The sequence below is a fragment of the Odontomachus brunneus genome, unplaced genomic scaffold (genome assembly GCF_010583005.1).
Source record: "Odontomachus brunneus isolate Ranch 3 - 2012 unplaced genomic scaffold, Obru_v1 Obru_scaffold_138, whole genome shotgun sequence".
NCBI lineage: Eukaryota > Metazoa > Arthropoda > Insecta > Hymenoptera > Formicidae > Odontomachus > Odontomachus brunneus.
This window is the reverse complement of record NW_022639588.1, coordinates 809,065-824,272: the sequence shown is the minus strand read 5'-3', so window position 1 is coordinate 824,272 and position 15,208 is coordinate 809,065. Positions and strand designations below refer to the sequence as shown.

General features: G+C 33.5%; 1 protein-coding gene across 1 annotated transcript in view; it reads left to right on the top strand.

Annotated features, from left to right (window-relative positions):
* The first annotated feature begins 2,416 nt into the window (after positions 1-2,416).
* The window catches only part of LOC116850232 (ras-responsive element-binding protein 1), a 169,306-nt gene continuing 156,514 nt past the window's right edge, over positions 2,417-15,208 (top strand). The window contains exon 1 of the mRNA XM_032828266.1: positions 2,417-2,517. Within this exon, the coding sequence (XP_032684157.1) occupies positions 2,451-2,517 (67 nt within the window). The 5' untranslated portion in view covers positions 2,417-2,450. The remainder of the gene's footprint in view (positions 2,518-15,208) is intronic.

Here is a 15,208-nt window from a genome sequence, read left to right as displayed (position 1 = left end):
TTTCTTCAAAATTCCGCTATTTTCTTAAATTTACACTTTTTTAGTATAATGTGATTTATTTATAATGCAATTTTTAAAAAAACGAAACTTCTTTTTTGTTTCAGGTAAATACAACAGGCGCTATAATGTATGCCGATAGACAACATGCTACTCCGATGCTGAAGCTGCAACGCGAAATAACTCTCTATTTTACAATTACTAATATAACAATTATTTTATAATAAACAATTTTTCAATTTTTTTGAATGTTTAATAAAATATCTTAAAAGTATCAAAACCGATTTCTGGAGCACCAAGTTTTGACTTGGCAGATTCATCATCTACAGACCATTAGAAACAAAAGTTCAAGAGTGGTGAAAGTGGCGATCTGTCTTAGTTTAGGAAATATAAAAGTTTTTAGTTGCAATTTGCGGAAATCAATAACGACGCGATTTTGTCATTTGCAGATTATTTTTTACGTTATTACAAATAATATAGTAGTAGATTAGGTGGAAATTATATCTTAGACTATAGACTGACTATAGACTGACCTAACTTAATAACACCTAATACAATCTAAAAATATTAATCTTTTTTAAACTTGAAATGCAGAACGGAATATAATTTATACTAGGAAAGTGCCGCACGCACGGTGACGCTGCTACGACTTCGTTCTCGCGTTCTCGTGACTTCGTGCGTCACTCCCTTATTAAATTGTATTCTGTCAGAATCTATTAATCGATAAGGTTGACTGCTATAAAAGTTAGGAAAACTGTGACGATAGGAAGTTAGGAAAACTTTGACGATAAACAACAATATGCAGATGAACAAAAAGGGGTTTAAGAGGCGAAACTTCCTGTCAGGAAGGGTACGGGGGAGGGGGGCTTCGCTCCCCCCGCAGTCGCATAGCAACATTCTAATAAAAAAAGAAAAATATACACATAGTATGGCGTGTCATACGTATGCTGCTTTGGATACAATTCCACCTTGCGTAAGTATCTTTGCTAATCTTTCCAGTATATGATAGACTCATCTTTTTAGTAAGGCGAATATTTAATAGAACATTTTATCTTGCGTAGGAGTCTCTGCTAATGTTTTCAGTATCTATTTTAGTATATGGTAGACTTATTACACATATTCACACATACACTCATACATACATTTACCCATACTTACATATTCACACATGGAATGCGAATGTATAGGCTATGCCTTCACGTGATATATTCTGAGCAACGCGAAAATAGTCTGCAAATGGCAAAAACGCGTCGTTATCGATTCCTGCAAATTGCAACTAAAAACTTTTATATCTCCTAAACTAAGCTGCACCGCCACTTCTGTTCTTAAACTTTTGTTTCTAATGGCCTGACGAATCTGTAGCCAAGACTTGCTCCGGAAATCGTAATCTTGCCTAGATTAGAATTAAGAATTAGATTAGAATTGTTATTATCATTATTTATAAACTTTCGAGCTACGTAAGTTAAGAAGAACTCGTTTGCGAGGTGATCACCGCAAAAAGATCGTGTATTTTGTGATATACGATACAATAATAAATTATTGAAAAACTAATATTAATGATGTTAATAAGTTATTAATAATAACAATAAGTTATCGGTAATTAACGGTTCAAAAAAAAATGTTGAAGAACTTAAAGTAGAAGAAGAAAGACAAAGTAGAAGGATACAGCAAGAAAGGAAGAAAAATGATCAGCGAGTATCAAGATATCACAATATGCAGTTAAAAAAATGTGATACATATACATAATAAATTAACGGAGAGAGGGAGGGGGAGAGAGAGAGAAAGAAAGAGAGAAGGAGAGAGACGTGCATAGTTACGTGTTAGTCCATTCAAACCGAACACGTGCAAGTAAACAGTCCATCCGCCAAGGGGGGAGGGGATGCGCGATCCTTGCTTGTTTTTTCCACGAATATCCCTTCGACCTTACCAGTTCGCACGTACGCACACACGTACACAATCACGTACGCAACGGAAAAGACAACGACCCGTGCGTCGCGCGAAGGGGTTGGTCTCGGGGTCGGAAAAAATTGGCCCAGATTCAAGAGGCGAAGGATCCGGGCCACCATTGGCCGATAACTGGAGCGAGACCCAAGGGTGGATCTGATTCCAGCGATCTCACCGTGATCCCCGTCGGTCACCGGCCCGCGAGAGTCCCTATAATGCGATTCGGAATTCTAGACCAACGGCCGCCGAGCACTTTGAATCTCCGATTATGGTAGTTGGTATTTGGAATTCAGATCGTTTCTGGACACGGTCCAGGAATGTGCGAGGCGCTCACGTCCGACGTAACGGTGAAACGATCGCGCGTCCGAGAGAAGAATCCTTCGCGATTGTTTCGGGCTTCCGCTGTCGTCCCGCTCGTTTCGACCGCGCGTAACCACTCCTGCTCGGGACTTCTCTTGGCAGCGACGTTGATCTGGAATTGACGTTTCAAGCTCCAAGCGTTAGCGGGAATGATCCATTCGCGACAACAGAGGACATACGACATGAAAAGGACGAGTCCGCTGCGAGAAGAAATGGGTGAGTTTTTCTGTTTTTCTTTTTTTTTCTTAGCATTTGCGCTTTTCAGTGGAGATAATGAGTGGTTGAGACGTTGACAATTGTCAGGCTGTTGATGATCTTACATTAATGAGAGTACAATGAAATCATGTACAATGAAAGAGTACAATGTAAACACGTCTCGTAAACACTTTTAGCCCTACTACGTATCAGTGCACACATATATCATAACAAGCAATTGATAACAAATATTTTCTCCAATAATTTAGAGAGTCATAATAATTCCAAAAATTTTTTTATTAATTACATATTTGATTAAAGATATTCTTTTTCATTCCCTCGTTTTTCTATTTGTAATATATAATATTATATTATATTTTTTATAATATATTTCTTTTTAAATTTATTTTATTGTTATTAGTCGAATATAAATATATTGATAAGATACATTAGTAGTATAACAAAAAAATTATACTCGTATTGAAATTTATACAACTTAGCAGAAATTATAAAATTAAAATTCCAACATATGTTACATAAAAGTATGCATATGTTTGTATTATTGCACATGTTTGCAGAGGAATAAACATGTTCTGCTTTTTTATATTATGTAAAGAAAGACTAAAAAAAATTTAAGTAAGAACTAAAATTGCATTTTATAAGACGTCCTTTTTTAGAAAATTTTTACGGATAATCTGTAGTATATCTGTATGACGTGAACTATAGATTTCCAGTAAAATTTTTCTCAAGAAAACCTAAGTTTTGGAATGCAACCTAAGTTAGAGATATTTCTATCTTTCTTCGTAAATATAAGATTTCCAAACGAAATGAAGTGAATATAAATATGTCCTTAAATATACTGTGATATGATGTGATATCATTCAACGTAAATGCTAGATAAACTACGCAAGCAACGATTATCGGTTACAGAAGTTAAAGAGATTATATCTCCGTGTGGAGAAGATTCTGTAAGGCTTCTGGATGACTCAAAGATTAAACAGCGGCCACCTTTGCGCGATATTCTTCTCGCTCTAAAGTCTACAAATGCAAATTGCCCAGTGCGGGATCAGATTATACGTAACGCTTACTTTAAATGTAATCATCGGCCTAATGGTAATCACCGTCGTTCATCTACTCGAAGTCACATCGCTGATCGATCACGCGAAGAAAAGCGGAATTAATTTTCCACACCTTAACGCGGAACGTGCAGCTTTCGTAAACGCGTATGTCACGTAAAGAAAGACGCACACAAAGATGGATTCTGAAGAATTCCAAAAATAGATATATATATAGAACAAATAAGAAGATAAAGATACTTCCTTTACACGCGCTTTTTCATATATTTTTCTTATTTCGTATATTTAGAGATTGAGACATATCCGGGATATAAAACGTTTTATGAGTAAACATCTTAGAAATTGTGAGATGTGAGAGAAAATGTTTTAGATAAAATTTTTATGTTATTTAATATACATTACTGTGCATTAAATTCGTCAAGAAATGCCATGTTAGTGCTGAGGATACGTTACAAAAAATAATTTTTGAAAAATTTAAATGTACAATTATAGAAAACGTTAAATGTCATGAAATTTCGGTTTAAAATATTTTTCATATATCTTACGGTAGATATACACTCGCAATTAATTTTGCTACGTTTCCTTCGAGAGTTTGTTTTGACTCTTAAACATGTATAAAAGTGAAACATAAAAAATATAAAAAATAATATATAGTATGAATACATATGAGAAAAAATATATATAAAAATATGTGTCTCTCATTTTCTGCAATAATCAAAACCCATAAAAATCAAGAAGGCACATTTCTATATATTTCCTTGTTAGAATGCGTAAGAAATGACAACCTCGTGAAAGTATATATATTTCAATTCTTTGATTAAAAAGTATCTTTGATATAACGTGCCAGCCGGTCGCGAATTTTTCGGTTTGCTCGTGTACTTCTCGAACGAACGTTCCATATTGCGAACGATCGATCTGTACTTTCCCGATTCAGAAATAATTCCGCTTATGACGGAATGTATGATCGAACATGTCCCCAGACCCTGACATTCTCGAGAGAAAGAGAGAGAAAGAGAGATATAAGTATCGCCGAGTTCCAAGAAAACTCATCTGATGCCTTCGATCGATTCGCCCAGCCATATGTTGCTAACGTATGTAGGACTCCAGTCCACGAAGTTTGTATCTTATCGAGGTATATCTTTGGAGTGCGTAGGCGATGGGCAACAATAGCATTATCTAAGATCTCCCTCGTCCCACTAATAGTAAGAGCGGATATCACAATTAGGATGAAAAATTGCAAAATTAATCAAGATCATAGATCTTCCGTTAAACTCGTTATACTTGACTAGACTTGTTATTTCCCAAATAGACTCCTATAATTATCACGACGTTCGACAATCGATAATAGAAAAAAAACTTTATAATTATTTTAATTATATTTCTAAGAAAATATATTGTATAATTATATTTCTAAGAAAATATATAAATATATTGTGTGTATTGAATTAATCATTAAATTTACATCATATAATAATATAAATTTTTTATTATATTGATGTAGCAAGGAATATATTCAAAGTTACTCCGAGATTTTCATATTGCATTTTATTTTGAGTAAATCTTGTTTACTTTTTCACATTCTTTTCGTATTACTATTTTACGTAAAATAAATATACATGCCATATGAACTATCCATAAACAACTTTTGCAAAGCGACTAGTAAAACTACTGCCAAATTTACATATCTTCTGTCTATCTAGGTTATGAAAATAGGTACGAATGCAGCAGATAGACAGGTGCTTTGGCAGAAATTGAACCTCGTCGGTATCTAGTCACGAGATAATAATAACCCCAAATTCTACCCATTCTGTAGCCCTCGAAATTTGAATTGAATTGTATGCCAAACGATACTCTAGAGTCATTCGCGGTAAACGTGCGCACTTTTTAGTTAACGTCTGTTTAACTAAAAATGGACAGACTTGAATAAAAAAAATATGGTTTTTCGTGGAATCTATTTATTATACTTCTTAAAAAAAAATAACAATTTAAATCCAACTTCTTTCATATTTTTGCAAAATTAAAAATTATCTCGAAGAGATGAATGCGTCCACTTGACCCATATTGCGGGTAAAAATGCGCAGTACTGCGGGGTAAATAAACGCGCTTGGAGTAAGCGTGCAATCAACATTTTTTTAATCATTAACTTCAATATAATATAGATTACAGTGTTTTAAAAGATTTCAGTATAGTATTACAGTGTTTTGGTACAGTATTTAGAATAGTTTTGAGGATAAGTGTGTGCATGCGTTTGAGATTATGTCGGTTCTCGTTAGTGCTAGTTTAATTTATGCGGCTAAGGCCACGTTCCGTATTACGCATATGCGCGCATTTATCTATAGTTCATGTCATGTATACTGTAGAAAATGTTTTACGCATAATGCGTAAAACGGAACGCAGCCTAAGTATACGCATGCGTACACTTGTCCACGTACACTTGACCCACTGTCAACAAAAACTAAGGTCCACAGCACAGGCACTTTTGCATAACACATAATACATAACGCATAAGGGAATAAATCAATCAGATTTCTTCATTTCCCTTCTTCTTCTGGTTAGAAATGAAGAACTCTGATTGGTTTATTCTCTTATGCGTTATGTTTTATACGTTATGCAAAAGTCTATGCTTTGGCCCTAAATCTCAGTATTAACAATAGCGAACAGAACCTCAAATATTGTTACGCAATATAAACTTACATTATAATAGTACGTATAAAACATGTACTTACCTCTCTTTCCTTTTTTAATTTAGCGTGATACATTTTTCCCGTAGCGAAAAATCTAACTCTGTTACTTAATATTTCATAACTGCGTGAATATTTTCTTTGTTATTGCGCATAGAGTTCTTGCTACATCTACTTTTAATAGGCACTTAAACGCTATTGATCGGTTAACAATAACCAACTCCTATCTTCTTTTTCCGCTGAGATATAGATAATTTGCACATTTACCCAATGCGCACGTTTACCCCGAGTGACTTTATGATGGGACATTAATCTCAGGAAAATTTTAAGTTGAACACAAGGGTAATTTTGGAGATATATGGGGAGTCAAAATAGTCAAATTTTCAATATTGTCCAAGCACAATAGACACAAAAAGAAAGTTAAAATTTTTTGATAACAGTAGGATTTTGTGACTAGAATTTATTAAAATCGTTTTCTGATCATCGTACTAAAAATCCGACTCCTTCTGTTGCTTATTAATTTTTTTAAAGAGTAAAACTATTCTTAAAATAATTTTTTGTTTAATTTCTCGAAAACAGATGCAGATACGAGAAAAATGTTTAAAATAAAAGTTGATTGTCTGTGAATCCTGCACAAAAAAGATCTATTCCATTTTTTTTGTAAAACTAATCTTTTCGCCGGAATCCACGTCTGAAAAAAGATAATTTCTGAAGATAACATTATAATGTAATAAGTAATGGTTTTGATATGTTTATTTCATGTAGAAAGAAATTGTAAATTATTAGTATCATCTACATAAACATTTATTATGTATCATCCCAAAATTATTTTTTTTATTTTCAGAAACTCTTTTTTAATCTATTTTTGCTATTTTAATTAATGGCATTAAAAACAAGAAAATATAAGGTTTCAATTTTTGCAAAATAGTCAAATTTTCAATATTGTTCAAGCACAATAGACACAAAAAGAAAGTTAAAATTTTTTGATAACAGTAGGATTTTGCGACTAGAATTTATTAAAATAGTTTTCTGATCATTGTACTAAAAATCCGACTCCTTCTGTTGCTTATTAATTTTTTTAAAGAGTAAAACTATTCCTAAAATAATTTCGATTATTATCGAAATAAAAAGATATATTTATAAAATAACACTTGTAACCGATTAAGTAGATTTATAAAATACCACGGGAACTTTTCTTTTGCTCTAATAATCAACAAATTCCAATAAAAAAAAAAAATTAATATATCAATAAAATTAATCTTGTCGTATTAATTACACGACTAATTATTGATTAACATCAATAGAAAATTACAAATCTGCTCAATTGATTGCAAATATTATTTTATAAAAGTACATTTTATTAAAAAAATTACTTGTAAGAGATATACTTGTAAGAATTTTTAGCGTTTATATTTTTCGTTTCTGACGTCATCAATTAAGGATAAAGGACTAGGAGTCTATAAAATATATCGAAATAAAAAGATACGTCTTCATAAAATGACACTTGCGATCGATTGAACAAAAGAGGGATGCAAAATTGAGGGTTCGGAAACTGTAATTCAAACAAGAAAATGTTACATATTCTTGTGCATTTTGAGTCATAGAATTCGAAAATAACCATGAAAATTAGGGCACTAGCGGAGAAAACTTGGAAAATTAAGAAAAATGTGAAAAATCGTAATTTTTTTATGTTTACTCTTGCATTATTTTTCTTGTTATTTTGAATCGCAGAATCTCAAGTCAACTATCTGGAAGTACTCAACATATGTGCAGGGTGTGCAAAAAATTCCGGCTCAGCGAAATAATTCGAGAAATATAGTTGTATAAAAAAAATGTTTGAGACAAAAGTTATAGGGATTAAAAATATTTATTTACTTCCTTTACCAGTTTAACCTTCAGTCACGTCGACAAAGTCAGACGAAGGTCGCTTTGAATTTTTTAAATAGGACCACTTATTCCCATTTTTATTTCCCATTTTTTTAATTTACCGAATTTTGCCTGTTAGTGCCTTAATTTTTATGGTCATTTTCGAATTCTACGACTCAAAATCTCATAAGAATATGTAACATTTTCTCGTTTGAATTAGTTTTTAAATCCCCAATTTTGCATGCCATCCTTTATATATCTCACATACTTTCCCTTTGCTTAAAGCAAAGGAAAAGTTTTACAAGATTTCTCTTTAAGTTACATAAGTTTTTTTCAGAAAAAAGAAACTTGTTAAACAAATAGATTTCTTTATCAGTTGATTTGTAAAGATGGTGGAAGTCGAGGGGAACAGAAGAGGAACGTGCGTAGCAGAAGAGCCGGACGACGACGACGATTACTACTATTACTCTCTTATAAGTGATTCATATGACACTCATATTTAACACATAAAATGACGAGATAGAAATACAAAAGAAACTGTAAAAATTTGCTCAAAACAATAGATCATATAAAATGTAATATGAAAATTCGAGTACAACTTTTAAATTTGTTGCTACATCAATATAACGAAAACTTTACATTAATCTATAATGTAAATTTAATGATTGATTTAATACGATATACTTTATGAATGTAATGATTACAATGTAATAATTACAAAAATTGTCACGCGTATCCATCATCTCGACTGTCTCACATCGTGAGAAATCACGAAAGTCTATTACATTTGAATCAAAGGAAAGTGTTTTATATTTCGGAGGTGCCGTACGCGTAGTGAAGTTCGTGTGGTGAGTCAGAGGGGCACCTCAAACCCTCGACAATGCGTGTCTCGATGCGCGTGCGGACACGCACTCCGGAAAGCACATGATTCATCGAATGGGACTCACAATCGGGCAATCTGCATTAACGATGCACCGCCTGATTCTGAGCCGACCGTTCCGTACCTCCCTACGACCTCATCCACCGCTTTCGTTCCTCCTCCTCATCGTCGTCATCGTCCTCGTCGTCGTCGTCCGGCTCTTCTGCTACGCGCGCTCCTCTTCTGTTCCCCTCGGCTCCTGCTTACCGTTTCTGCACGACTGCCCCGTTAGACGCTGACATGGCCCACGTGACCACGTACACTGATTACCGATATCGCTCGTGAGCTGATTCGCACGGAAATCTGCCTGAAACTCCGCGCTGTTTGTCCGAATCCCCGTTGTAGCGCGGAATTCCGCGCCCGTCGCAGCACATAGTGATGCTTAAGGGTGACTTCGCGGGCAAAATTTCCCGATGACGAAGAACTGTTTTAGAGGCAGTGAGAGCAATCTCAGAGTAATGGTCGCGAATAATTATCTTTGCGGGAGGATAATAATGTCATTTATATACAATTAATGCAAAAAATATAATTAAAATACAACTCCCGAGTCGAAATTTTGATCCTACTTTCAATCTTACTATTCCATTCAACACTTATTTTCATACTCTGAAATTTACATATCAATCTCTTTTAATTCTATTTAACCTACCCTACTCGAAATTTTGACCCTATTTTCATTAAATCATTCAACCTATTCCTATTTTGATATTCTGAAGCCTATAATACAACTTATTTTGGCGCTAAAAAAACAAAAAGGAGAATTTCAGATATCATCAGAGTCAAAATAGGAGCAAATTTTACCATTAGAATTAAATCTACTTTGCTAACTTAACTCCTACTGCGTTGTAGAATTCAAAGTTTAATATAGGGTCAAAATTTCAACTCGGATTTGTTCATATTTTATAATTAATTTGTATTATATTTATACACAATTTGTACACAGTTTATTTATACACACAATTATATATATATATATATATATATATATATATATATATATATATATATATATATATATACACTATATACTATATATTAGATAATTATTCAGTTCCCATACAGCACAGATCTTGCAGCAACATTGCAGTAACATTGCGGCAACACTGCTGCAACTTTTAACATTGCTGCAAAATCTGTACTGTATGGGTTTAGGCCCCTCACCTCCGATTTTGATGAAAGTAAGCTCAATCAACGAGAAACAACTTTTTTATCTGACAAAATCGTTGCTCTCTACTGCGAAGCGAAATATTAGCCGACAAAAGTTGCGTTCGGCATTGTATATATCGAAGGGCGGATTACTCTTTCATCTCAAAAGTGCATAGAAATGAAAAAGATACGAGATCTCGTATCTTTGTCACTTTTATGCATTTTTGAGATATAATCATAAGTCTAAACATGTTCGAACACGTCTTAACATAACGGCGGTTACACTTTTGTGAGTTAAGCACAAAAAACTGCAGCCCAGGGCCGACAAACTCTCATACTAATGACGAGGATATTGAAACGAACGCCACCTGGTACTGGCGGGGGCAAGTAAATTGTAATTTACTATTGCACACTTCTTGTAAGACATGCTGCAAATGTAATATTATTTTATGCGTAATGTATAACTAACAAATGTATAGTAACGGGGACATAGCACTATATTTTTACTTATATTGCACTTTTATATTTAATAAAGTACGGAATACCTTTTCTTCTTCGTATGACACAAAGCGACGATGATAATTTCACAAGCACCACAGACTTTGAAGATTAACGTGAAAGTTAACTTCATTCTTCATTATTCAGCGCTATATTGATTTAATTCGCCCCCGCCAGGTGGCGTTCGTTTCAATGGCTGCGTTCAGCAGAGAAAGCTTTGTAACTGTTGTAAAATTCGTGAATCTGATTGGAGTATGCTCTTAATTTTGGTTGAATCCAAGAGCATGTACCAATTATATTCACGAATTTTACAACAGTTGCAAAGCAGCTTTCTCTGCTGAACGTAGCCATTGTTCTCGTCATTAGTATGTGAGTTTGTCGACCCTACTGCAGCCATCATCCGCTGCGGTGCGGGGTCACATGGCTAGAAACAGGCACCTTTTTACTAATATTTCGAAAACTATAGGAAATGCGCAAGTAGCTACGGAGCATGTACATTTAGCTGTTTGTCATCGGTGTGACAGTTTTCCTAATCTTAAAAGTGGTTAACTTTGTCAGCTAATATCCAGGGTTGGAAAGTAACGAGTTACTTGTAACGTCGTTATTGTTACAGTTACTTTTTTTCTAAATAACTTTTATAAATATTGATACGGAAATTCTGTACATACAACAATATATGTAATAATAATCTGCCTTTTCTATCATTTAAATAAATATATCGCAAATAATATCTCGTCAAAATGTTATGAATAAAATATCACACAATACATTTATGAAAATCAGTAAGCTGTTACACATTTGATGTTTCTTTCAGGGATTTACAACTGATTTCATATCTTATGCAAATCCTCACTTATGTGCATGCATCTGTACCATTGTGTATTGTACCGTACCTGAGCGCGCGACCTTTAGCCAATATAATTGGTCAACTTTAATCGTTTATAATTTGAAAAGTATTATAGCCTCGATATTTTTGCATTAGGATTTTTTTCTTCAAATTACCTTAGGAATCCGTCCTTAAGAGATAATGGGGTAGGGGCACCCTGTATATCAGATCTATCTATATCTCAATTTATTCTATCTCATACCTATATTCCACATAAATCTCTCTCTTCCTCTCTTTCTCGTCCATTTTCCCTTATCAAACTCATAATTATATTAGTAGTTATTGCCGTCTTATTTTAGTATTTAAAAAAGTAACGAAAAAGTAACGCTTCGTTACTTTTTAAATAACGGTAACTGTAACGAGTTACTTTTTAAAATTTGTAACGAGTAACTGTAACGAGTTACGTTTTAAAGAAAATAACGTTAACGATAACGAGTTACTTTTATAAAGTAACGTTACCAACCCTGCTAATATCTCACTTCGCAGTAGAGAGTGACGATTTTGTCAGATAAAAAAGTTGTTTCTCGTGCAAAACGCGTCGATTGAGTCTATTTTCATCGAAATCCGAGGTGAGCCTAAACTGAATAATTACTATATATTATATACTATATACTATATGTAATACAATATATATTATAATCAAAGTCCATAGCGTGGACACTTTTAGAATTGACTAGTCAATGTGCGGAACAGTCAAGTGTTTTAGTCAAAGCCATAATAGTTTCCTGTTTGGTTTTGACTGATGTATTTTTAGTCAATCCTAGGAATAACTAACATGGCTGGTCAAAGTTATAAATTAAAATATATAAACGTGTTATAACAAAAAAAAATTAAAAATATGTATTTACTAATCTGTATTTACTAATCCAATAATAGAGTTTCACTGGTGTCCCACCTCAATTGGTATAATTGGGGTTTAACATCTCCCTTTGTATGTTCCGAACCTTGAGCCTTGGTAGAAAACTGTTTTCAAACACATCCTATTAAGAAAGACCTGTTTTCTGAGAATTACTCAAATTCTGCCTTTCAAATTGTGCATCTGTATTGACATTCCGAAATATATCAAAGGAAAACGCTGTCGTAATCATTCTGCAAATGAGTGTGTCTCTCGAGGTGGAACCGTTAACTCAATCCGACGCTTCACGCGATTTGTCGAAAAACTATCTATCTCCCCGCTGGATCGCGTTACGATTTTGTCGTTGCATGGTTCGAGAGAGGCGATTCAACCGGCCTCGTATTCGAATCGCGTTCCTTCGGGGCGCGACCACACCACGACTTCTCGTGCAACCGCTGAAGCACGAGAAGGTAAATATATATTGGAAAGTAACGGGGCTAGAGAGAGAAAGAGAGAGAATATGAGATAGAAGTGCACGCTGCATGGGAGGATCGCAGATATACAGTAACCTGAACCATCTTTCAATTTTAGCGTGTTATTCTTATTTGCTGCTATTTAGAACACGATAATATTACCTTATACGGATATGATAACAATTGAGATTAATCTAATCAGAACTATGAGATAAATTTCTAGTCAGAAAACTGTCACTCCAAAGAATGAATGTTTTATTCAAGCTTAGAATGAATTCTGACTATATAAGGGAATGTTTTAATCGATTAGAATGAATGTTTTAATCGATTAGAGTGAGTGTTTCTGTAGAGTACAATCAGATTCACTTTTCAATTTCGAGTGGAAATATTTACTCGACGATTCAGAGTGCAGAATTTACTATATGAGTGAAAAATTACTTACAGCGACCACCCCATTTTTCAAGTGAAATTTTACTCCAACAAATTTCGAGATTACATACATTGTACTCTAGAGAGATGAAATAAAGTTGTTGTAGTTATTATTATTATTTTATTACAATTATTTGTGTTAATGCTACTATTGTGTTAGTGAAGTTATTGTAATTATTTCGTTGCGCTTATTATCGTTAAACGTAGAAAATAAATAGCAGCAAATAAGAGTAATACGCTAGAATTGGAAGATGGCTCAGGTTAATGTATATCTACAATCCTCCCGTGCAGTGTGCTTCTATTTTACATTTTCTCTCTCTAGCCCCGTTACTTTGAGAGAATACTGCCACTGTTCATTTGTTTTGAACGAGATTCTACTTCAAGAAATTTGGAAAGTACAATCAAAAGTCTCTAAATATGTAAAGACACGGATTTAAATTCGAACAGTCACTTTCGAAAGAATGTTAAAGTTACGACGTTGCTACTAAGTCCAATAAAGAAATAACAATGATAATAATAATACAATAAAAAGAAAAAGAACGGTGTATAGATATCGTGGATACGTAGTACTTAGAAAGATTTATTGTGTTGTTCGAAAAGTCGGTGTGAATTTTCAAGCAAAATTCAAAAGACAAATTTTTTAGTTAAAAATAATTTTAAACTGTAATATATGTATCATTTTGTTTCACAATATTTCTCTATCTTTCAGGTAATTTCATAATTCCTTTGTCGTAGAAGTCTTGGGTCTTTTCAGCATAGAAACGGCCCAAGTAATTGTCGTGAAGCGTTTCAAAAGAAACAAAACTCATGCCTTAAGAAATTTTTAGCGACTCGAATAAGTGGTAAACGAAGGGTATTATGTGGGTTGTGTAAACTATGTGGATTATGTGAGCTAATACGACATACAAAACATTCCAGTCAAACTTCAGGAGTTTTTGTTGAATTCAAAGGACCTATTCAACCTTTAGGTACAAACCAAGATTCGAAGTGATTAGTGGCCATTCACTTGTCCTCTCGTCATTATTGGAAACGATCTATTTTTCGTCGCCTTCCGAGTCGAAAGGACCCCGCACAAAACCTATGGTTTTCCGTGAAAACTAGAAAAAATTATCATTGCACCAAGTCCCAAAAGTCAATATTTCCCAAGATATAAAGGGTCAAAGTAGTGAAATATGGTCATCCGCAGTAGTTATAAGTACGTGTTATAAGACGTGTTATAAGTATAAGTGATACATTGATATTTATTCACGAAATAAATAAAAATCGATTTTTACATATATATATGTAATAAATATTTAGTTCCGCAGTATTTTTAAGATCTGAAACAGTTTTTTGTAAAACTTATATTTTTCGAGATATAATATTTCACCGGTCCGATACTTTTGCCCCACCCTGTATATACATATACATATATATTGCGGAACTAAATATTTATTATATTTTTTACACATATATATATATATATATATATATATATGTAAAAATCGATTTTTATTTCGTGAATAAATATCAATGTATCACTTATACTTATAACATACGTCTTACTACTGCGGATGACCATATTTCACTACTTTGACCCTTTATATCTTGGGAAATATTGACTTTTGGGACTTGGTGCAATGATAACTTTTTATCAGCATGGCGAAAACTATAAGATAGTGAAATTTCAGCCAATTTGACCGAAAACCATTTTCCATAGGTTTTGTGCGGGGTCCTTTTGAAGTCAAAGTAAGTTGTATAATAGTTATAAAAAGTAGGATCTTAGGGAGTAAAGTAGGTTCAGTTGCGAAGCTCTGTTGAAGCATTAGCTCCTACATAGAATATATGTATTTTATAGAAATATTAAAAAAATTTAATAACGAAACAGAAACGTCAAGTAACATACAAAATATACATTTTATTT